A 23,418-nucleotide genomic window follows, 5' to 3' on the forward strand; every position below is an offset into this window, starting at 1 on the left:
CAATTCATTGAGACCAAAAAAAAGCAAAACTAAAAGTTTTCATCTACAGAGTAAAAAATTAAGATCAAAGATAAGTTTATTAGATTAGCTACCATATTTGGAAAAAAATTTCCTGATGTCAAACTAAGTGGATTCTTTTCTGTCCAGTAAGAAATGGCCTCATGCTGCAGCCCATAGCTGCTTATAGCTATGGAAGTTAGAAGAAATTATAGTTAGCTCATTTCAGCCAAACTTAATAATGGACTCAGAAATATTGGGAAGAGGCACCAAGAAGTGCAGAAATCCAGGCCCAAAATGGGGTTTTTCTTCTTCTATTTAAGGTCTTGCAGCTGAGCTATGCAAGTGCTGTAGAGTACATCAAAGTAGTCTAGTCAGTGAGGTTTCAACCGATCACTCCTAGCATGCTTTCTGTGATCGCCCAACTAAGCTTGGAGAGGAGGAAAAGGTCTTACTCGACTCTGTCTTACCATATCTACATTTGTTTAATGGTATTTAGCTGTTAATGACTGGATAAAGTAATACTAAGCCAACCATGAAAATGGTATTGCAAAGCTAAGCTATACAGTGTAGCAGACTGGAACAACATTACTCAACTGAAAGGCTGTTTGCTACTGAGGAGGCAGCGTTCCCCTGGCGTGAGCGGAAGATTGCTTCCCTGCAAAGAACCCCAGGACAGACCTCTCCCTACTACTGGCTTTTTGTCTTACCTAAAGCCAGAACTTTTTGCAAGTTACGGTCAGTAACAGACTGAAAACACATTCTTTCTTTGAAGGGTAGCTGTAGATCATCCTCTTAGTCACTGGCCTTTAACTCATGTTTTGGAGCCTTTTCTGGAATTCTGGCATGGATATTTTCAGCAGTCTAAATTGAAGAATCATTGCACTTAGCAGCCAGGGAGCTCTTATTTCTGTCAGGGTATCATTGTTTTAGAAATGCTGCAACCAAAGAAACAGAGGGCTCCACCCTTGCTGCCTCTGGTAGGCTCAGGCTATCCTTCCTCTCCATCCCAATCATAAGCTAACGTGCAGTCATGGCAGAGTTGAAATGCTGTTCTTATTTTTCAGTGATTCCCATCAAGTCTGTCCTGCTGGATAGGTGAACAGCTGTATTCTGGCCGTAGGTATTGTGGTAATTTTGATTTTATTCTCAGACTTCATCATTACAATGTAGATTTACAGGCCTATTTAACAAACTTTTGGCAGAGGATTTCTTTTGAAAACAGAATAAAGGAAAGGAAGATTAGAGGTATGGATGGCTTTTTAATCGGATAAAGCCGTAGCTTCCAGGCTGCAGTGATGTGACTGACTCAGGAAGGCTTTGGAGAAGTCGTATTATCTCCCTTGAGACATTTTCTCTTTAGAGACTTTGAATTAAAAAATCATTGTGAATTTTACAATTAATAACTTTTCGTCCATGCAAATTTATTTTGTATTTCAGAAATTGGTAGTTAGGAATGAGCTTTTTTCTCTTTCCAACATCATGAAGTGTTACTGATTTAATTGAAGAAAGCAATTTTCATTATGCTGATAATAATGCTAATGTTTTAGAGGGACTGCCTAGAATCCTTAAGTCAGCACTTGAGGCACCCTAATTATCAAGGAAAGACTTGACCTCATGTTTCTTTTAGCAGTTTCAAGTATTTGTCCTAAAGATCTCAAGAATGTTTATGAAGTTTCTACTCAAATCTAGGCATTGCTTTCCAGATGGGAAATTCAAAGATATTCAGAACTTCCAAATGGCATTCTTTGAAGGATTAACAGCCTCACTCGATCATAAGCAAGGATACAGGATTGTTTAGTGTTGCATTTTAATAACGATATCCGTATGTAATCTCTAAGTGACATTTTATTTCATTTCTAGTCTAAGTATTAACTGCAGTAGTAAAACCCAAATGTAGTGAATTGTACAGTTATAGTCACAGTTACCTTACCTTTTCATTTGCAGAAGTTAAGCGGTCAAATTAATACAGGCAACCTGTTTGGTTCATTCGGTTTTCTTCCCTGCAGCATCTGCCTTTTAGGAGCACACGATATTGCCCGGGGCCGCAAATAAAATGTGTGCGGGCTTTCTAGCCAATGCTGTGCAGCAGTGTTGTGAACTACAGCTATTGGGACTGCCGTGGCTGTTGTTCCTTCCCCAGCAGGGTCCCAGTGCAGCCTCCAGGGATTGTCAGTGGGAGCTCCTGTAAGTAACTTCCACATGGTATTTTTCAATTGCTGTTTCTCAAATTTGAGCATAGCAGCTGTGCTCAGCATAGAGCCAAGGGTTAAAGGTTTTTCTTCTCACATAATTGCTTTTCATCCTAAAACTGGTAGGTCTTTACTAAGGCTGCTAATATTTCTATGTGCAATTCAATAATAGTAGATGAGCAGAATTCCAGACTGCGAGTGCCAGCAAGCACACGTTACAGGTTTGATTTTGCTCTCATTGCAAAGGCCTGACTTCTAATATAACTCAGAAATCTGTTCATTGCCTAAACTAAAAAAAGCTGTCCGTGGATAATGCCCCTTCACAGAGGAAAAAGGTAATCATCTCCCACTCAAAAATATACCATAAGATATTTAGAAAAGCAAGGTGTATTTTAAATAATACCTTCTGAGAATGAAGATCTCTTATTCTGGGACTTCTGCTGCTGAGGAACAAAGCAGTAATGTTTTTGATTATTTCATTAATACTGTTGTATTACAAAAACACAGTAAAATGTTTTAATGATTCCTTAAATGCTAATGAAGAAACTACTCAATTTTTTAGGGTTTTATTTTTGTGGGGGTCTTTGGGTTTTATTTTTGTGGGGGTTTTTTTTCTGAAAGGTAGAGAGAAACAAACAAAAATGTATTTATGAATGTAAGAACAAAGAACAAGAATAATTAAATACAGTAGATGGTAAAATTTATGAAGAAAAATATGTTCCCTTATTTTGAAACTAATTGGATGTTCTGAAAGCTTGTCATAAAACTGGTTTTAAACCATTAAAAAAAGATTCTACTTTGAATTTTTTTCACAGTGTGAATAACTGTGGTTGTCTGTAATCACTAAGATAAATTCACTTGACTTCAGGTATTTTTTCCTCTTTCTATAAAAGGTTTGCTTTTGGAATTTCAGTGGAACTCTGTCTTTAAGTACAACAACGTTTTCTTTACACTTCAGTGTTGATATTGCTTCTTTTGTGCTATTTGCCTTCACTAGAAATTAAAAAGATTTTATAGGTACATTGCTGAACTCGGCCCCTTTTATCGAGGATACAATGTAACACAAATCAGTTGCCTTTTACAGTATATGTAAAAACTAGATTAATGCTGTATTCGGTAGAAGACAACTCAACATTCAAATAGGCAGCCATCGTAGAAACCTTACTCTGACATATGAAGTTGCTTAACTAACACCTGATCTTGCTTACGTTTTACACATGGGTAAAACCTGTATTATGCTGTTCAGCACAGAACCAAGCAGGATTTGAAATTAAAGATGGCTGCCTGCAAAAGTTAAATGACCCTGTGCTTGACTTTCCACCTCATGCTCATGAAGGTGCTTTACCAATCCTGTCACAGCCTCTCACTCTTCTTCTTTGCAAAAGTGCTTTTTTTGTGTGTCGAGGGGTTAAACTTTCCAAACCAGTTGCACAAACCTCATTCCTCCTGCCCCGCTCTTGATAAACTTTTCCTTGCTTTACCAAATTACCAAAATGATTTGAGGAGCTTGAGGAAAGAGAGGACAAGCATTCCTGAATGTGCTATGATAATAATTTGTCAGGCAATTGTATGCCATGTCAGTGTCAGCAACTAGGCAGCCTTGCCCTGAACCTTTGGAAGAACATAACTTCTTTTAAAAAGAGTTCTCATTCTTATCTTGACTGTGATACTTTGCCAGTGAAATATTTTTAGTGACCCACATTGCCATGGGACAGCGTATGGCTTGTTTGCGTGTTCAGAAGCGTTGCTTCCAAATTGCATGTACCTTTCAGCTGGCATCGAATCTTCCAGGGCTGCAGCGCTGTGGTAGAGCACTGTTGGGTGACCTCTTGTAAGTTGGGTTATGGGAAGATAACTGCACCTTCTTTGGAGTTATCAGTACTGTATTAATTCCTCCTAACTACTTAATAATGTGGAGTTAGTGAACTTTTTACAATATTATTTCCATTTATTTTGCCACTGACAGAACAGTTTTGTTTTCATATCTCTGGTGGAAGGTTAGAAAGTTCAGTGCACAACTCCAGGAAGATGGAGCCACCACTCTCTCTGATTTGGTTTGCAATCTAATACCATCGTTCACTGTTAATTTCACAGACTCAGAAGTGCTTTTTTAATTTGTAATTTTTAATGTTACTTTTCCCATCTACTCTCTTTCGCTTCTCGTTTTCCTGCTGTGTTAAAGTTCCTGAAATAGTCTGCTGATTCCTCTAACATTTCATGTAAAATATATGTAAAAACTCCACTGATCTACTAAAAAGCAATAGTTTGGGACAAAGCAGAAGGGAAATTTGGAAGTGGAAGCAGGGGTAGAGATTATAGGATCAAATGGAGAATTATGGGAGTTTATAAAAGCAAGCTCTCTGTCCTCTAGGGAAACTTTTCATATTCTACAAACAGCATGCCCACCAGTTCTGCTGGAGAAACAATGAATTACATGGAAGAGCATCTTTTGGCAGTATTGCTAATGCACTGCAAAGCAATTAGGATGTTAGCAGCATTTGGAAGGTGCCCATGTTTCAGGGACAGCTTTCTAATGCAGATGTGGCTTAAGATACTTAAGACGTAATTGAGGATAGAATTAAAAAGCAGTCTTTCATGTTCTCTGCCTTTTTATGCACATTTATTTGATAATTTTTAAAGTACATGCAGTATATTTACAGCCTTGAGCAGTTTGTGTCCTGTAGTTTAGAAGTAACCTGTAAGACCAAAACACTAGCTTTTTACTTTTCTTTTTTAATAACAAATAATAAATCTTCATATAAGTCATGCAAGTGTATAGGAGATCAGTCCCAAAATACGTTTTGGTAAAAAGAGAAAATATCAAGCAAAACCATCCCCAAACACTGAACTGTTCTGGTTCTTAGGACCAGTTTTGAGCACACTGGGATTCCAGGATGTCAGCAATGTATTTAAGTATTTTCAAAAAAGGTGTGGTGTGCATTTCATAATTAATTTTTTTCAAGACTACCAGCCTATTATGTTTCAAGTACTTGTACACATACAGTTTGAGATATATATTAAAAGAAATCGGTATTGATCGTGTTTACGATGTAGGTATATCATCCTGACCAGAAACACTGAGTCAGACTTAGCTAGTTGAAAGAACACTAAAAGTGCAGTGCAGACAAAGCTAGTGAAACTTGAATTGACATGTGAAACATCTATTTGCCTTTTTTAGTCTGGTATTTGTTTGCAGAGCATCAATTTACCTACTAATTGGATAGAGTTGGTGGTCTGCTAGCTTTTATGTTTAGTAACTACTAAGAGAGCATCATGGTCCCTGGCCCCAAACATGGCAGCATTTTAAAGTATTTGTAAAGAGTATGTTGAGGTAATACCATGTTTTACATGGGGATACTTGCAATTACTGGTGTACTTGGACATCTTATTTTCATTTTAGAGTTATTTTTATCAATTTATATGCCATGGGGGGAATATAAAGTACATGTTGAAACCTTTTGGCACATTCAGATGGCAGATTATATTAGTATCTGCAAATTCTTCCTAAGATGCAACGTATTCAACACACTCTCAAACACATGCTTAGGAGACACAGGCTTTATGTTGAAATGCAGTTGGTTTTTATCTGTGCTTACTGTTCAATTGTTTCCATTGCTAACAATGAACAGTCATTTTTGTGGCAGTAGAAACAAACCTAAAGAACTCTTTGTAAATACTTGTTTTTTTCTGGTTTTTCCCTTAACTTACAGGTGGAGCACATCAGGTGGAGCAAAAGTGTAATTGGTCTATTGGGAAAGACTGGGGTGGGGGGGAATGTGTGTATCTTCATGCAAAACTGGAGCACAAAATGAACAGCCATCCATCAAACCTATTTTTGTAGAATTTTCTGTAATTCCAGTAAAGAACTGATTCAGAGCATTCTACCACTTTTAGGAGAGATCATTTAGGCAGTTACATGTGTTGTCCTGTTGCTGTCTAAGGTAGTTAGTTTCTCAGTTCTATTAAAACTTGAATTTTTAAATACTTGCTAGTTTAAAAACAAGAATTAAAGTTTATTCACAGCTCCTTTTTTTTTTTTTAAATATTTAGTTTACATTACTGCATAATGCAGTAATTGCTTCTTCCAAAAAATGTAAAGCATCATAATAGGTCTCTGCCACATCCATAATGCTGTCCCAAAACATTGCCTGTAAATTATCTAACAAATTGAGGTTGCTCCCGACAGTTTCTTTTTAGTGTTTTCTCAGAGTCTTGATTAATTTTGAATGTGTAAACTCAACTTCTGGAGTAAGAAATTTTGCATCTGACCTGGTTTGTTAATACTACAAAAGGTTTTGACTTTCTTTTTAACAAAGCTTTAGATACTTTACAGCTCATAATCAGAGAATATGAGACTGAAAATCTCATTGCTCTTTGGTCTCTATATTTTGTCTGCATGAGTGTATGCTGTGTTCCTCCTAAATGAGAAATAAATTAGCTTTGTCAGCTGAGGACTTTTTCTGGCTTTTATAATCGGATGTTTAAAAGAATTGTCAGACTTTTCATTCTCTTGCTAAATGGAACAATTTGTCATCTTCAAGGGATGAATCATTTTTCTTTTTCAATGTTAATCATTCTTGCTGTATTATAAAAGTCTTTAAGTATTTTAAAGATAGCTGCTACGGTAGTATCTAAGCAGTAAACATCCCTTCCCTGTATCCTGTCAGTAAGATTTGCTATTAGCTGGCATTTTCTGCTGGTGTTACCAGTTCCACTTATATTAATCACATAAAATCTAATGTTATAAGCAGAAGTTGTAGGTGGTACATCAGTATCTGTCTTGGTCTGAACCAGATTGAAAGTTTCGTCTGTTCTTTAAGCTTTTTTTATTTATTTAAAGTTAGTGATGTGTCTAGATAGAGAGTTGCTGCTTAAATATTAATGTGCTTTTTTAACCTATTAATTTGTTCAAGTGAAGGGCTTAAATCTCGCCTCAATGAAAACATAGTTTGTTTTCCATTTCTTTTGAGAATTCTGGAAGATGAAGACGGTAATCTTTATATTTTTCAGCACAATTTGCAATTTAGTCAATAGTTAGGCAAGAATCCGTATTTTAGGAGCCCTTCTAGTTTGTAAGGACCATACCACATTAATTGTTTTCATATGCAATGATTTTCAAAATTTGCCATATTTCTGTGATTTATACATGCATTTTAAATGCCCTGCTACAGAAACAGGGCGTGTGTGTACAACTAACTTAGTAATTCTAATATTAAATGGCATTCCAGACTTCAAAAGAATAATGTCATCTTTGTGCAGAGTGAAAGAAAAAAAGACATGGCAATAACTAGACTGCTAGTCTGTCAAAACTGTTCACACAAAGTAGATTTTGAAAGACTAAAAAAGTTCAGTTTGAGAGAGACATCTGTAACACTGAATGTTTATCAACCTAACTTTGTCCTTTGAAAACCTTAACATATTTTGTAGTGAGAACATAGGTTTAAACATATGACTTTCTGGAAAAGCATTGCTTTTGGAATGAAGGAATGTAATTTTAAATGTAAGGCTTGCTGGAAAGGAGTTCTTAGAGCTGTAGATCTGTGCTGCCATTTGACTGTCAATTGCTGGCCACGTTGGCTACAGTGAGTATCTTCTAACAAAGCTATACAGGCATGGTGTTCCTGCCATCCCATCCCAAACTGTAATACTTAAACACTTGAGACTTTCTGTGTATTCTGTACACACCGAAAAATCCCTACCCGGTGTACTTTCCACACTTCTACCAGGTTCACTGTTGGCTTATGTCTAGCTGTCTTTTCAGTCTCCCTGACCCTGAATTGCGTTCCATGATTCTTATTTTCCACACATATGACAACTTCTGGTCATGGGAAAAGCATTTTTGGACTAATGTAATTTGATTTGATGCAGCAATTCCTAAAGTTTCTACCTGAAACTGTCATCTGTGTTTAGATGCAGTAAGCTGGTATGTGGTTCCTTTTTTAATTATGGTTTCTTTACAGCTTTCACAATGAAAGAGCTGGGCATTAGACAGCAATGTTTCAGATAGTAAAAATGTACCAAGACAAGGGCCAATGGAAAAACAGCTTAAATTGTAGATCTAAGAAGCTTGCAAGTTACTCTTCATTTTGTATAGAAGTCATTCTACCCAAGGAGAGTATAGCCTGGATTTTAAATCCAGTTTAAAAGCTTGAGTTGTAGAACTATGAAACAATTACATATTTAAAGAAATTGTTTTTCACAAGTATACTTTGTAAAAAAATGTCCTTGCTTTCCCTTAAGCTGGCAAGTCTCCTCAAAATTATTATTTTAGGATGTTTTGAAGTACTTCTTGCCTTTTTTTTCCCCATTATTATTTCTTCTACATCATTTCTCTTTTGCAACAATATAGATTGGTAGAATCCTCAGTGGAAAGCAGCACAAGATAAGGAAGAAAAATTATTTGCTACTACCTTCAAACAGGAGTAGCTGAGTGAGGCTTGTAGAAAGATAATAAATCCCCCAAGTCCATCTGTTTAGCAGAGGACTGAAGACAAATGCCACATACTCCATCTTTCTGAAGTCAACAGGAGTGTGATAGGAGTCACCTATGTGCTTGGTGAAATTGCCCTAATGGAGCACCTTCATCATCTTGGGTTGTATGCCTTTTCTCTCTCTATTAGGACATCTGAAAAAGAAATGGAATAGGTCTTTGACTGTAACCAAACTTCTATATTTTCTATTTCCTCTCCCTCCTTGCTTGCAAGCTCTCCCTTGAGTTCCCTTTCTCTGAAAAAGGTATTTCATTTACCTCTACCGTATTTTCAGTAGAGTACTGGCAAGGTGTAGATCTTCTGCATTTAGTTTGATAAACAGAGGGCAGCTTTGACTTTCCTTCCATGCATATCAAGGTAAAGAAAGAAATTAGAGGTGCATTTATGAAGGACCAGATATAAGTGACTTTCTTACAGCTTTCTTCTAGCTTTTGGGATTATCATTGTAAAAGCAGTGGGTAAGCAGTGTAAAATCTTTTGGTCCATGTTCATATACAGAGTTTTTCTTCTTGATAAAGCAGGTGTGGCATCAATGAGAACAGAGAGTAATTGTGAAGCATATTTTAACTTATGCTGAGATAAGCTGCTTTTAGAAAAAAATCTTAAATATCAGTAGAGAAATACTCACACGTAGCTTCTTTCCATGTCCTCTGCCATTCACAAAAATAGAGACACTGTGGGATCTTCACCTCTGTTTTCTCATGTTTTCATCTCTTTCTGAAGGTTGAATGCCGACTCAAAGAGAATATAAACTTCTGAAGCTCAGCGGGGGGTAGTTCATGAGTATGATTTGCTTTTAATGATGGTTTCAGCAGTTCCAGACCTGTTAGAGCAAATTAGCATGTTCTTAGAGGAGTATCAAATCCCATGCTAACTTTTCAGAAGCAAAGGCCAAACAATTATTTAATCAAATGTGTAAACATTTTGATAGATTTGCCTTTATTAATTAGCATAAGCAGACAGTTAGAATGGGGTTCTGTACATTCTGTTCCATTCATACAGTATTATTTAGGAATGCACTTCTTTAAAGTTATATATCTATCAAGGAATACCTGTAAATATAAGAATACTTATTAGCTAGAGATTTTAATATGCCTTGCCCAAGTGATTCTATATGTTATAAGAGTATAAAATATATGTAGTGTAAGGTATATGTTGTTATATGTTACAATAGTATAAAACATCTACCCCTTTAATTTCATAAGACAGCACTTTTTCCATAATACAATTTCTTGTTTACAGCTGTTCATGTTGTTGTTGTTAAGTGCAAACACCTTCAAATGTGACTGTGTCATGTATGTGAGTATATGTATATCTATCTTAAGTTAAACATAGACCAAATATATTTAATTTTAATAGAATATTGCTAGAGCTGTTATAGAAACTACGTTGAAGACATTGGGGTTTAATTTGAATTTTCAAGGAGAAGGTCAAGGAAAGTTGAAGCATATTCTTAATGATTATTTAAGAGCAATCCAATAATTATGAAAGATTCATATAGAATAGTCTGTTAGTGGATACACTGACTCTCCACTCTTTGACAGGTGGATGACATCTTAGGAGAAGGCAGTGATGAAAGTGACAGTGAAAAAAAAAAGCCAGAAGAGGAAGGTGAAAAACCTCAGATTAGTGCAACAGAGACTCTAGGAATGAAAACAGATCAGAGACCTGGATCATCATCGTCGTCATCATCATCGTCAAGTGAAAGAAGCTTAACAGGCAGTGTACCCAGGTATGAGTTTTTCAAATGTAAAAAGAAGCATTAATGATGTTTCATTATGTTCGTGCACTATTCAGCATGCTTTTTGGCAGTGCATTCTTTATGTTGTTGTTAACCTCTGTATGTAGGTAATTTTTTTTTTTTTGCAACTGTGAAATTGTCATGCTTACCTCTGCAATGTTTTGGGATTGATTCAAGGAAATGGTCATAGTAAATGTCTGTTGAGAACCAGGATATTGCCTGTTTTGAAAGAATTGAAGACCACTGAACTTCGCTTATTTTAAAGTAGTCTTGATCTTGAATCAGATATAGGACAACGTCCTCTGCAGTGTTACTTTAAGTAAAATAAAGCATGGTTTTGGAAAGCTATGTCTTTTTCATCCTGAATTTTCAGGATTTTTTTATATGGGAAATTAATAAAAATGAGGTCATTGAGATTGTTTTCTGCTTTAGTCTCTTAGAAAGAAATTTAAACTTGCTAGTCTCTTCTGCAAAAATGATTTTAGTGTCCCACCATTGACTGTTGAATGATGACTATCAACCAATTTGCTAGTAAACTAGAACTTGATAAAATAAGTGCACATTTTAAATATGTTAAGGAATGGTTCTTAGTTTGCAGCCCCTTAATAGTTTACAAGCCTAACAATATAGAGAGAACAACGTAAGATGAAGATTGTAGCAGTTTTAATTTGGAATTGCTGGGGTCATCATCCTGTACCACAAAGTGCTAAAAGTGCAAACATGACTCCGATGTGCATTGTAGTTTCTTTCTGCTCTCATAACCAGCTCTGTTCTCACTCATAAGAATTTAAGCTCTAATAGTTTTTCCTTAATGGAGGATAATACAGGAAGTAGCACTTAAGCGACTTATTTACGTTATTTTAACTTTTGTGAGCTTTGTTCTAGCACACAAAGAATGTATGAGAGAAATTGCAAAAAACACCACAGAATGCAATATATAAATATTCATGAGGTGATTTTGATTGGGGTAGCGAGGTTCCTGTGTGTCAGAAGTTTACTGGAAAAACAGCTACATGGGAAGCTTGCACAGGCCTTTTAGTTTATCGTGGGTATGTCTCACCATTGAGCATCTTCAGAAAAATGTCAGTCTAAAAAGTATAAGAATTTAATCTGTCTCACATAGCTAGAAGAAAAATTCCCTCCTAAATGAAGTTTGGAAGAGGAAAGGCAAGCCAGTGATGAATATTTTTAGAATACCATTTGAAGCGGCAAGGCATGGTGGTGGCATGTCACTGTTAATTCATCCTAATACTGTGATGTTTTGTTGTGTAGAAAATGCACCAAATTCTGAAAAACAAAAGGCAAAAAGAATCGTATTAAGGAATATCGCTTAAGGCTATTGCTAAATACTATTCCTCATGTATGGTTTACAAAGATAGAGCAAGTACATTTGCAATCAACTTTTGCTCCATATAGGAAAGTTCATAAGTAAGCTTGGCAATACTTCTGCACTCAGAAGCCATGTGGAGCTAGTAGTGTTGTTGCTAGAATGAAGTTTTTGAGAGGGCTTCTTAAGTAACTTTTCTATTTTTGACCTTTCTACCTCTTAAGAGTTTCCCTGTCAGTTTGTTAAATTGCACCCAGGATTGAACCTAAATGGAGTGCTGCAAAACATACTCACAAAGTGCTGTTTCAGATGCTGACCCAGTGTCTGCGAGGCAGGAAATTCTGCGTGATAGAAAGGAGCCTCCACCTGTCATCCTAATTCCATTTTAAGTTTGAAGCTTTAAAGTGACATTTTTGTGGTTAGTCAATGTTGTATGTGCTAAAGAGATACCGTACCAGAGGGGTAATGTAGGAACAGTTGTTAAACAGCAGGATTAAAATCTCCAGGACCTTAGTCCACTCCAACACAAATAGTAGCTACAGTTTCTGGGGACCACATTTCTAAAAGCGAAGTGCTATACAAGCATGTATGTCCCAACAAGATTTGAAGTTTTTGTTCTGAATATTGGAGTCTGTGGGGTGTTAGGAGCATAATGAGGCTGAAGTTGTATGTAATAATTTTAAATTATTTCTGCTCTGTCATATAGCCTGAAGTCACGAGTTGTTACCATGAACACTATCACCTCTTGCCACATTAAGAAAACAGAGGCTTTGTATTCTAAAGACTAGTCCCAACTATTCATTATGTAAATCCACCCTGGACCAGGTGTTTAAATCATTATTTCACAACTTGTTATGATCACCCTGATGTCCATATTTTAGTTATTAATGTTTCCAGAAAACAAAAGATGAACAAGAGAAAGGCAGTCCAAATATGATCCAGTACTCATGTTTTGGCTCAGCTCATTCCCAGCAGAGATGAGCCCTGCAGAGACTGTAGGTTCCTGGTAAGCAATGCTCCATTGCTCCATTAAACCTTTCCAGTAGTTTCTGACACTTGGAACCATAGAACTTACAAGATAGAAATGTAGCACTTCTGTTTAATGTTAGTCTTCAGTCTTGAAATCTACAGAATACCTTGATCATTTCTCTGGTGCCACTTCTAAAATTCTCATGGGTGGAGAAAAAAAAAATCTTTGAGAAATCTAATAGCTACTTTTTGAGAGGGGGAGGGGAAATGCAGCATCCTTCCTACACCCATTTACTTTTATGACTTTTGGTAGGTACCATGCAGTTAGGTTGCAATTAGACAGCCTAGAGTTGTTTTAAAATCCTAGTTTCTTATGCAACTTAAAATGCTTGCCTTTATCTCACGTGTCATATTAAAAGGGTACTGCATAGACCAAACAATGAATGTAAGTTTCATACTGTGTAAAAAGATGAAATAGAAAATAGTAAATTAAAAAACCATAGTTGTTTATACTATTCACATTTGATCAGCCTCTTGTGATTATGACCTGCTTAATAACAAAATACATTTGCAGCTTACTTTTATTTAGAATATGTAACGGAGGTAAACAAGTTTTTATTCTTAAATGGTCTTGATCTTTATGTAGATGGTATTTTTCTGAGCTGCTTCTCATCTAATTTTTTAAAATAAAAGAATTGCTGTTTAGAGCTCTGATCCAGCTTTTGTTGAAGCAAAGAGGAGCCTGACTTCAGCAGGAGCTGGACTTGAGCCCCCTCACAGTTCTAAAATTTTCTACTTAGAATGAAATTCCACTTAATGTAGCTGAAACATGTCACACATGAAACTTATTGCTGTAAGTTATTAATAAGCAGTTGTAAGTCATGAAAGTGCACAGGTGTTTTTTAATAAGTGTTAGTAATGATTAATGATACATAATATGAAAAAGCTTTTGAGACTAGTACAAATAGAATTTGTTTGTAAGAGAAAACTTGAATGTTTGTATATATAACACAGTATATACCTAGCAACAAGAGGTGTCTAATTAGTTATTTCAAGCTTTAAGTTGTCAATGCACAGTTTGCTTTATTTTTCAAGTGCATTTTGATTTCACTCTGCTGTCTCCACTGAGACTGAGTGGTAGTGAACACGTTTGCAGTTCTCGTATTTCCCCTTATCACCTTAAACTTGCATATTGTGAAGTAGTTACCATAATAATATGTTGGGATTTAGCCTCTTTCAGTTTGTAGATCCTGGAAATGTCTAGTGGAGATGTGAAGCCCTGTACAGCAAATATATGTGGGCTATGTGTCTATTGCCTTGCCTATTTTCTGATGCAGAGCAGACTTTGAAAATAGTTAATTAAATGCTTCAGTTGTATTACTGAAGCTAGGAAATCAGGTGCACTTCATTTAATACATTGAAATGTTAAAGGAATTGGGGCAACAAACTGGAATTTGAGATGTGCCATCTCTATCACCGTCTTCCAGTGGCATGTCATATATCTGTGGCATGTGGTCTTCTATAATACACCTAAAATTTCTCTTAAGATATTGGAAGTATTTAGTGGTGAGTGGGAGTTAGCAGGAAAAAAAAAATCGTGTAATACTAATTTAGTTTCCGAGTACTTATGTTCATGTGAGATGCTGAACTGATAGTCCAGACAAACTCTTCCATTTCTGTGTTCATATGTTCTAGTGCAGGGTTTGCAGTCAGGTTCTAATTCTTGAGGAAAAGGACGTGATGGGAACCTTCAGATTTTTGAAGGATAGCTCGTGCTGCAAACACCCTGCTATGCAGTATCTCTTTATGTGCCTCACTTGTGCCTGAGGAATTATGGTCCAAGCAGAGAGTACTTTAAACAGTGGGAAACGAGCCCAGCAGTGGCACTGAAGTAAAAAATAATACAGTTCATTTGCCTATACTGTAATATTAGTTTTCATAGAATCAGTATGTTGTAATTTTTAATAACTTTTAAGTAGGAAACTGAACTGTTGTAGCAGTATTCAATTTGCTGTTAATAGTCACTATGATATGGAGAGTCTTCCTCAGAGGTCTCCAGTTTGTAATAAGCTTAAGGGCTTGTTATACTGCGAGAAGTAAAGGTCTGGCAGCTGCTTCTTCACGGGGAAGACTATTTGGGCGTTGGGACTACTGAAAGCTTCCAGGTCTTGCACGTGAGGCCTCCCTGAAGCACAGGGGGTTGGAGGCAGCTTGCTGGTTTTGCATCCCTCTGCTGCCGAAGCACAGTTCACAGCACATCCATGGGCTTTTGCGGCTTGGTGTTTGGTAAAGGGCAGTTTTCTGGTGTGAGGAGTTGGGTTGTTTTTTTGTTCTGGTTTTTGCACAGGTTGGCCACCAACATGAGATCTTCCCCTGAGGGTGAGCAGGAATGAAGGAGGAGGGTTGCAAACATGAAACGGATTGATGCAGTGATGCAATGAAGTGTTTAAGTGGATTATTTTAGTCATGAAAGGCTACAGCTAAAAAGTATGGTAGTTGTTTGAAGCATGCTCATAAACCACACTTCCATGTGTATCTATTGTTAAGCATTTAACTTTATTTAGACTTCACGTACATCAGACAGGTTTGATCATGTATTCACTGAAGACCTGTATGGATTTTTCATTTGATTTTCATAGGTTTTGTTCAGGTTCCCAGTGTGCTCGTTCTTTTTTTAATAAACTTCTTTCTGAATGCTCTCAATTCACAGTGCCAAGGCCATTTTTTCTACAGTGTTTAGATCCAGTCTTGGTAATTTCAGCTTGTGTAAATCTGATGTAAGGGCTAATGGTTGCTCTGCTGAGAATTTATTTACTTTGGAATAGAAATTTCAATACTTGTGTTAAGATATGTTTTTCAGCTTAAGAAGGAAATATTTTCCTCTAAATAACTAATGAGAAGAAATCTAATAACTAGAAGTGATATCTAATCTATTAGCAACAAAATTTTGCTTGCAGAATTTGATCCTCCTTTACAAAAGTATAGCTCAGTGAAATGTTTTCTTTAGCAAAATTTCTTACTGATAATTTCTGCATCAATCCTGAGTAGATTATATTTTTGACTGATGGAGAAATCATAATTTTAAGAACAAATGGGTAAATTATAAAAGATGTATATGAAATGGTACTTTACGCTTGGACTTCAGCTTATTTTCAGAACTTCTTAAATGACTTCTGCTTTTGTACATTCACATTGTGAGTTTGATACATATTTCTTACTAAATTCAAGAAAAGCATTTTAAGTTACTTTGCTACAGAGTGGTATTGATCTGAAGTCTTTCAGGGAGCTTCCAGTCTTTGAAACTCTGCATAGAATAAGTCTTTGAACTCTGGTTGAACTAAAGCAAATTATTTTACTCATTTTTGGCTGTCTGATCAGAAAGAGTGTGCATATTAAAGCTGTCCTTTGAGTTCTTCCAAAACATGTTTTGTCAATCTGTCTATTCTTTGTTGTCCTAACGAATAAAAATAGTGGTTTAATTTAAAGTACAGCTGTGTTAGATGAGTCACGATGTAAGGTAGAACTTCAGCTATCTATAGAAAGGGCTTGCTAGTTCATAATCAAGGAAAACTGAGCTCAGAATCTCAGAAATCTCTGAATTGTCTTTTCTGTACCCATTTACTAGACTTTTAAAAGGAACAGTGATATCTTATGTACTACCCTAAGAATGTCTTTGATTCTTTTAAGTGTTTTCTTTTCTTTCAACAGCCACTCTGCTAGAAGACAGAAATTATAGTTTTGCTTGCTTTCTTGTTGCCAGAAAAGACTGCTGCAAACTTCTGGGCAAAATCTTGTTGATGACGCCTTTCATCCTAATTGAACCAGTATACTCACTGTCACTATAACTGTCTTCCAGTTCCCAGTCTTGAGACACTTGGCTCTGAGAATCTTGGGACCTAAGTTTTCACAGCTCGATGCTTCCCAGGCTGTCAGCCTTGCATTTGTTATTCATAGTCATCTGAAACTTTTTCAAAAACAAATTCAGTGACAATCTATTCAAAACTTATTAAGGAACTAACCGGTCAAAGTCTTGTTGAAAGTACCCTTAATAGCCAACAGCACGTCTCAAATATGGCTGACAAAATAATTGTAGAAATTCAAGCATTTTGCCAAAGAATGGTGGTCCTTTGTTTTATTATCCAAGCAGCTCATTGCATTGTTTCATGAGTAAAGTCTTAGTGTTATTACACTGCATAGTCTTCCAGAATTCCACTCTAAATGATGTGAGTATACTGTTGATTTGATCTTTAGAATATAGAAAAGCTGAAGATCTAAATTTAGAAATATTCGTGATTTAAAGTCATCCTTTCCTGCCTCCTGGCTCACTTGCTGCATCAGCACAGCTCACTTAATCGTCATGCAGTCTGTCTGGTGAAGAGCCTCTCTGTAAGGTCACCCTAGAGAGAACACATTGTGTGAAGTTAATTTTAAGAATTAAATCTTTCATTAGCTCCTTTCCCTTGAAGTAGATTTTATTTAAAGGGACACTCAGTATGGCTAACTGCAAAATGAAAAGGGGTTTGATATTTCTGTATTTGGTCAACACTTGGATGTTCAAGAAAACATTATGCTTAATTCTGGAGATAACAAATCCTAAAGTAAACAGTTACTCGCCATTGTAGGTAATTGGAAAATTTTGTTTGTCTGACGAAAAATTTAACTTTGCCCTCATTGATACATCTTTTCCGAAGTAAGTGCTTCAGATGTTTAATCTGAATCTGTGTTGTGTGGTTATTCTGAACTACTTACGTTTCTGAAGCAGTAGAGTTTAGTCATGCATAATAGTGAGGTCCTTTTGTAAGTCTCCTGTTCAGATCTCCCTCTGTAAGAACTGGAGTTAATTATTGGAATTGGCCCGAACTGTAGTGTAAGCCCATTTCTAAAACAGCACTGTGGTTTTGGCTGTGGGCCTGCCATGTCAATGACTGTGGGATTACAGAGGAAAATGTCTCATCTTAAAGACTGTGTTCCCTCAAAACTTGTTACATCTGTCTTTGTATTGCAGAAGCAGCATTTCAGTTAAGCGTTGGTGAGTTAGGTTGCAGCTTGCAGCTTGTTTGGGTGGTTTAAGATCTCTACATGGAATTAAGATCGCTGGAAAATTTCAGAAAGCAAATACCACTTATTGATATTGGCAATGAGATAATGAATCCACAATCAAACAAAATAAGTTTTATAGGAGCAGCAGCTCATTATTGTTCCTTGATGTAGTTTCGTAAATAAATGCAATCCTACTTGAATACTACATGTTCATGAGCATCTCACTCCATTTTAGTGAGATCCAGTAGGTCTCCTCGCTAAAGGAGGAAACCCACTCAGCCTTTGAAGACAAGATAATGAATAATCACTGAGTAGGGGAAAAAACAGACCTAAACTCTACAAAATTAAAGATCCCTGACAGGCAACCACCTCCTCTCCCAGTTGTGGGAAAAGCTGATTTGCTTTAAGAATTTGCAGTGATAGGTGGCATTTGTCAGCTTGAAGGTACTTCCCTGGAAATTCCTTTTCTTAAGGTGGAGCAAGTAAAGGAAGCTCAATAGAGATGATGTGATGGCTCCAGTTTTATAGATTGTTATAATTCTGAAGTTTCAAGTTGTTGGGAAAAGTTTCAGTCTGTTTCACAGAGAACAGCCCAAATTTGTCTCTGCAGTTATTACTGTGATTAGTCTCATTCCTTATAAATTCAGCCTAATTCGACATTCTAAATTCAGTATCTGAGAGGAGAAAAGATGCTTCAGCTAATAAGAGAATGTGATTAATATTTGTTTTATATAACAGAACATTCTGATTAAAAATTTTTGCAAGGTTACCACGAGTACTCTTTTTGGGGGTTTAAAACTTAACTGATATGGGTAATACAACACCTGAACTAGCTAGCGTGTTTCAAGTCTGTACAGTTATCTTGTGAAGAGATTAAGTGGCTATTTAAGGGGGATATTTTGAGGCATTAAGAATTGAAACTTCCACCAACTTCATTCTCCCAAAAAGTGTTGATTGAATTCAACTTCCAAAGTGGAAATTTTTGCTGTTGTTTTCTGGTGGTACAAATTTTTCCTGATAGTTCTCATAGTTACAACAAGGTAAGAGTATGTTTAAATAACTGAATTTCCTTGCATTTCTAACAGCTGGGAAGTAAACAGACTCTTTGTATGTAGTACACGTAAGCAATTAAAAAATTACTGCAGCTTCAGTTAGGTTTTTTTCCAGAAGCAATGGTGAAACACTCCAGACTCAAATCCAGGATCAGCTTCTCAAGACAAGCGCTCCTGTTGGCAGCACATCTTCCTGTTTTCACATGAGCAGGCTGTTCTGCAAAATTTTAATGTCATTTCTGTTTGGAAGTGATTTTGATGAAGAGTCTAAGAAGGAAGAGAGTTCTGGGCATGCAAAGCATAAATTTGCTTCTGTACTTAACTATCATTATTGAATTGAGTGCCCACTGTAAACATTAAAGATAAGTTTCCATTTAGGAATGTTTTTACTTGAAAGTTCTCGTGTTATCCAAAATTTCTACACAACAAAATCGATACTGGGGCAATAACAGCTTTTTGAAACCATCTTAAATCAATGTGTTTCCTCCAAAGGTGATTTTTCTTGGTTTTGGCATTTTTTTGTTTTGGGGGTTTTTTTTAGTGTTTCTAGTCCCAAATGCGCTACCCTCTGTACTATGTTGAAGCAACAACTCATTTTCACTGATTGCCAGCTAGAAAATTGTAGATCCTGGTTCTAGAGGGTTGAATAAATGGAAACAAAACAAAAAAAAAGCAGAAGGCATTGATAGATCCTTAAATTAAACAGTAAAATCAAAAAAACGCAGGAAATGAGTATTTGATTGTTGATACCAGGTTTTTTTCTTAGCACAGTTTTTTTTTTAGTTTATATACCTTTTTCTCATAAAGAAAACATTATATTGAAGTATCTCTACTGTATCTATCCGCCTCTTCATCCCTCTTATTCACACTGTTTCCGACTAATATGTTAGAATCAGAATATAGTCTCAGAATTTCCTAATTACCTTTATTTAGGGTTGTAATGAAATATTGACGGATATAAAACTAACTGCTGATGTGCACACAGTTGTCTTGTAAAAATGTATTCTAGTGGTGTGAGGAGGTAGGCAGCAAAGAGTTACTGCGTAATTATTAAACTGCAGCCTGGTAAAGGCTTTTTTCCATGTGGGGCAAATATCTAAAATACTTCTCCAACCTGAACTTTTTGCTGTTGTACCAACTAGAAATCGCACTGTTGTAGTGCCTACGAGCCTCTTGCATTCCAAGTCCTTCTGGACTTGCTTAGCTTAAAAGGGCTAAAAAGCAAACTGGGCAGAATTGGGGGCTTTGGCAGGTGATAAATTGTTGTGATGGAAGGCATTTGTCTTTGCAGAAATGGTCTTCAGGTAAACATTTTAATAGGTGGGATCAGTAGCATTAAGTTGCCTGACACTTCCTTCTTTCATAACTCCATTTTACTGGGTTTAACTTTGCCAGACATAAACTGCTAGAGCTAAAATACTCTCTCAGACTTGCTCTGTGCTTCACACTTCATTGCTTTTGGAAAAATTAAGCAAAAAAGATTCAGCCATTTAAGCTGGGGGGAGAAAGATTAAAAAAAAAAAAAAAAAAAAAAAACACCACAGAACATACTAGTTTTCCAGTGTTGAAAAAACTGTTTGTTTCTTGGTAACCCTTGATTTTGGAGTGCTGGATCTCAGGTGACAGGCTGCATATGTATCAAGGATGTGTCTTTTTTCAGTCCCTCTTGAAAATTGTTCAAATATGTGGCAAAGTTCCAAGTATGTGTGTTTCTCCCAACAGTTTGTTAGGCATGTGTTAGCCTATCCTTGTTCACATTTTTTACGATTAGTAAAGTATTTAATATCAAGTATTTCCTGCTGGAGAAACTAAAAGTACTGTAATCCAGAATACTTAAGATTCTAAAGCTAAAGACATATCGTAAAAAATCCAAGAGTCCTTCAGCTGTAATCTTTGATTAGGTAAGGATCTGTTTCCTGACCACCTTCAAAGGTTCATTAGGGTTGCGTTAGGCAACTGGAGTGCATTCCATCAACATTTAACCACATTCTTGAAGTATTAAGAACGTTATTTCTTTTGATAGTTGATACTTTTGTTTCAAATATACTGTTAAGGTTGATTCTCAGCTTTTTATCTTTGTGTGTCTCTCACATTTCTGGTAAAATTGACCACTCCAAATCTATGTATATCTGAACCAGTCAGTCTGCCCTGCCTCTCCTTGGAGAAAAATAGTTAGTTTGGGGAGAGTTTATTTTACCAACTTTTTGAATGTCTACACCTAGTGAGGTAAATCTCACCCTTTGGTGGTACTTGTCTCTGGTTTAAGGCACAAAAATTTATTTTTAAGAGCAAACCGTGCAAAGGATAGCTACTCCAAATTTATGTATATCTGAACCAGTCAGTCTGCCCTGCCTCTCCTTGGAGAAAAATAGTTAGTTTGGGGAGAGTTTATTTTACCAACTTTTTGAATGTCTACACCTAGTGAGGTAAATCTCACCCTTTGGTGGTACTTGTCTCTGGTTTAAGGCACAAAAATTTATTTTTAAGAGCAAACCGTGCAAAGGATAGCTATACTTCAAAAATGTAGTTATAGCCCATGCTTTGTTTCCTTTGAGTAGCTTTGTTTCATGAAAAGTAGATTTGACTGAATTGAAAGACTGTCCAAGCTCTTAAGTGATTCCTTCCTTATAGCAACCTTTATGACAAAGCTTCAGTATATGCTGTTGAGTTATTCTAAGTGTGTCGCTACTTGTTGATCTCTGCAGCTTTAACTGAAATTTGAAAATTAAGTGGATTTTTAAGCAGAAAAGTTCAACGGTATTATAATGTAATTGTAAATGTCTAAAGTCACTGACAAACTCAACTGTTATAACACCATATTGGAAGCATTTTATAATTATCAGTGGAGAATTAAAAAATGCAGAAGGAGGAATCAAGAGAGCTGGAAATCTTACTCTTAAAATTGCACCTACTTGCCAGCATGCTTCTGTTTATCATGCCACTTACTATCTTTAAACTAGATTTCTTTTTTTTTCCTTTTTAAAGATGCCAATCATATCATTTGACTGTAAACATACTTCTAAAAATCATTCTTATGCTATGGCCTCACAAATAATATATATAAGGGGTTGTGCTTCATTTGCAAGTGTAAGTAACATTGCAGTTTGCTAAGCCAGTCTTTCTTTTGAAGGACTATTTGAAGACTTCTACAATAGAGAAAATAACTATTCAAATGTCATATAAGTCTGTAAGTTTGCATGCATATTTCCACCAAAATATTGCCTCTAAAATTTCATTTTGATGATATGGAGGGTTACACTGTACCTGTGTAGAACAGAGAGAAGCAATCATCTTAAACAACTGCCTGAAAGAATTTCACGTTTAAATTTTGCCATATATTGCTCAGTAGACTTGAATCATTGTAGAAGCAAACCTGTAGGCTTCTTAACAAATCAGGAAGAATTTCCACTGTATTTATATTGTTTAAAGCTTTTCCTTGGTTTTAGTTGTCATTTGTCTGTTAGGTAACTGCTAGTCTTTCAGTCTGTGTCTGACAGTGCAAGTACTGTAACAGTGCGACCAGAAAGACAGGGAGTTCTGTCTCCTCATTAATGAGGTTAAGCATCATTGGTTTTCGTTGTAAAATGCTGAGTTATTACTTAATTTAAAGCTATTACAGAATATAGTTTTTAAGCTGTCTTATTAGAGAAACCGCTTACTTTTTTCCTTCTGATTATTAGAGCAAAATGGAAGATCCGGCATGACTTCTGCCCCGAGGAGGCTGTCAGCTGCAGGCAGTGCCTGTCTGTGTGTTTTCTCAGAGGGGAAGGGCAGGGCAGAGGGGGAGCTTTCCCCGCCATGCGAGATCATTTTGTTAGGGCAAAACTAGTTTTTGCGTCTGCAGCAACCAAAAGAACTGTGAGGCTTGTTTGTTACTCCTGGCTTGGAAAACAAGTTACTACTCTGACTGCTCGCTGTTCTTCAGTGTCTCCTCATATCAGAAAATTAACAGTTATTTTGTGTTCAAGAGAAGTATTGTTAGGGTAAGTCACTTAGTCAAGTGAGGGGAAAGGATGCTTCCTGTGGGGAGGGACTGCTGAAATCTATCTTCTTTGTCAGCCTAATATTCCAATGTTTTTCCACTGGGAAGACATCTATCTTCTAAAAAAGCTACGAAACAGAGTTTATCTGGAACTTAACTTTTTGCTCCCCAGCAAGGTTTGTCGGGCTCAGCGAAGAGGGTTAATGGTATGAAGGATCCCACTAACTCCTTAGGTCCCTGTGCCATCGCACTAGTCACTAGTCCGACAGTATTCGGCCTTTGGCTATTTCTAGAGCATTGTTCACTTCTGTTTAAAGTCTGCTTTTGTTCTGGAGGTTTTTTCTTATCTGGGTAGAAATACTGCTTTCTTTTAAAGGAATACGGGGAACACAGATGTGATAAAAGTCAGTGAGGGATTCTCTCTTTAGTCTACATTTCAGGGGACTTAGGGAGTTAAATATGTATTTCTATGCCTGGTTTACAGACACACACACACCCCCCTCCATGAAAACGTTGAAGGATCTTCATGTTATTTTACTATTTGAAAAATATATATGCTGAGAAATTCAGAAATTTTCTGAATTTGGCCAAAATAGATGCATAGAGAAATTAGTTTGAAAATAGTTT

At 36.4% G+C, this 23,418-nt stretch overlaps 1 protein-coding gene across 1 annotated transcript in view; it reads left to right on the forward strand.

Moving 5' to 3' along the window:
- The window catches only part of CTDP1 (CTD phosphatase subunit 1), a 119,412-nt gene that overhangs the window by 67,269 nt on the left and 28,725 nt on the right, over positions 1-23,418 (forward strand). Inside the window, exon 12 of the mRNA XM_009277188.2 lies at positions 10,225-10,412. Coding sequence (XP_009275463.1) covers positions 10,225-10,412 — 188 coding nt within the window. The remainder of the gene's footprint in view (positions 1-10,224; positions 10,413-23,418) is intronic.

The sequence above is a fragment of the Aptenodytes forsteri genome, unplaced genomic scaffold (assembly GCF_000699145.1).
Source record: "Aptenodytes forsteri isolate BGI_AS27 unplaced genomic scaffold, ASM69914v1 Scaffold338, whole genome shotgun sequence".
In the NCBI taxonomy this organism is placed as follows: Eukaryota; Metazoa; Chordata; class Aves; order Sphenisciformes; family Spheniscidae; genus Aptenodytes; species Aptenodytes forsteri.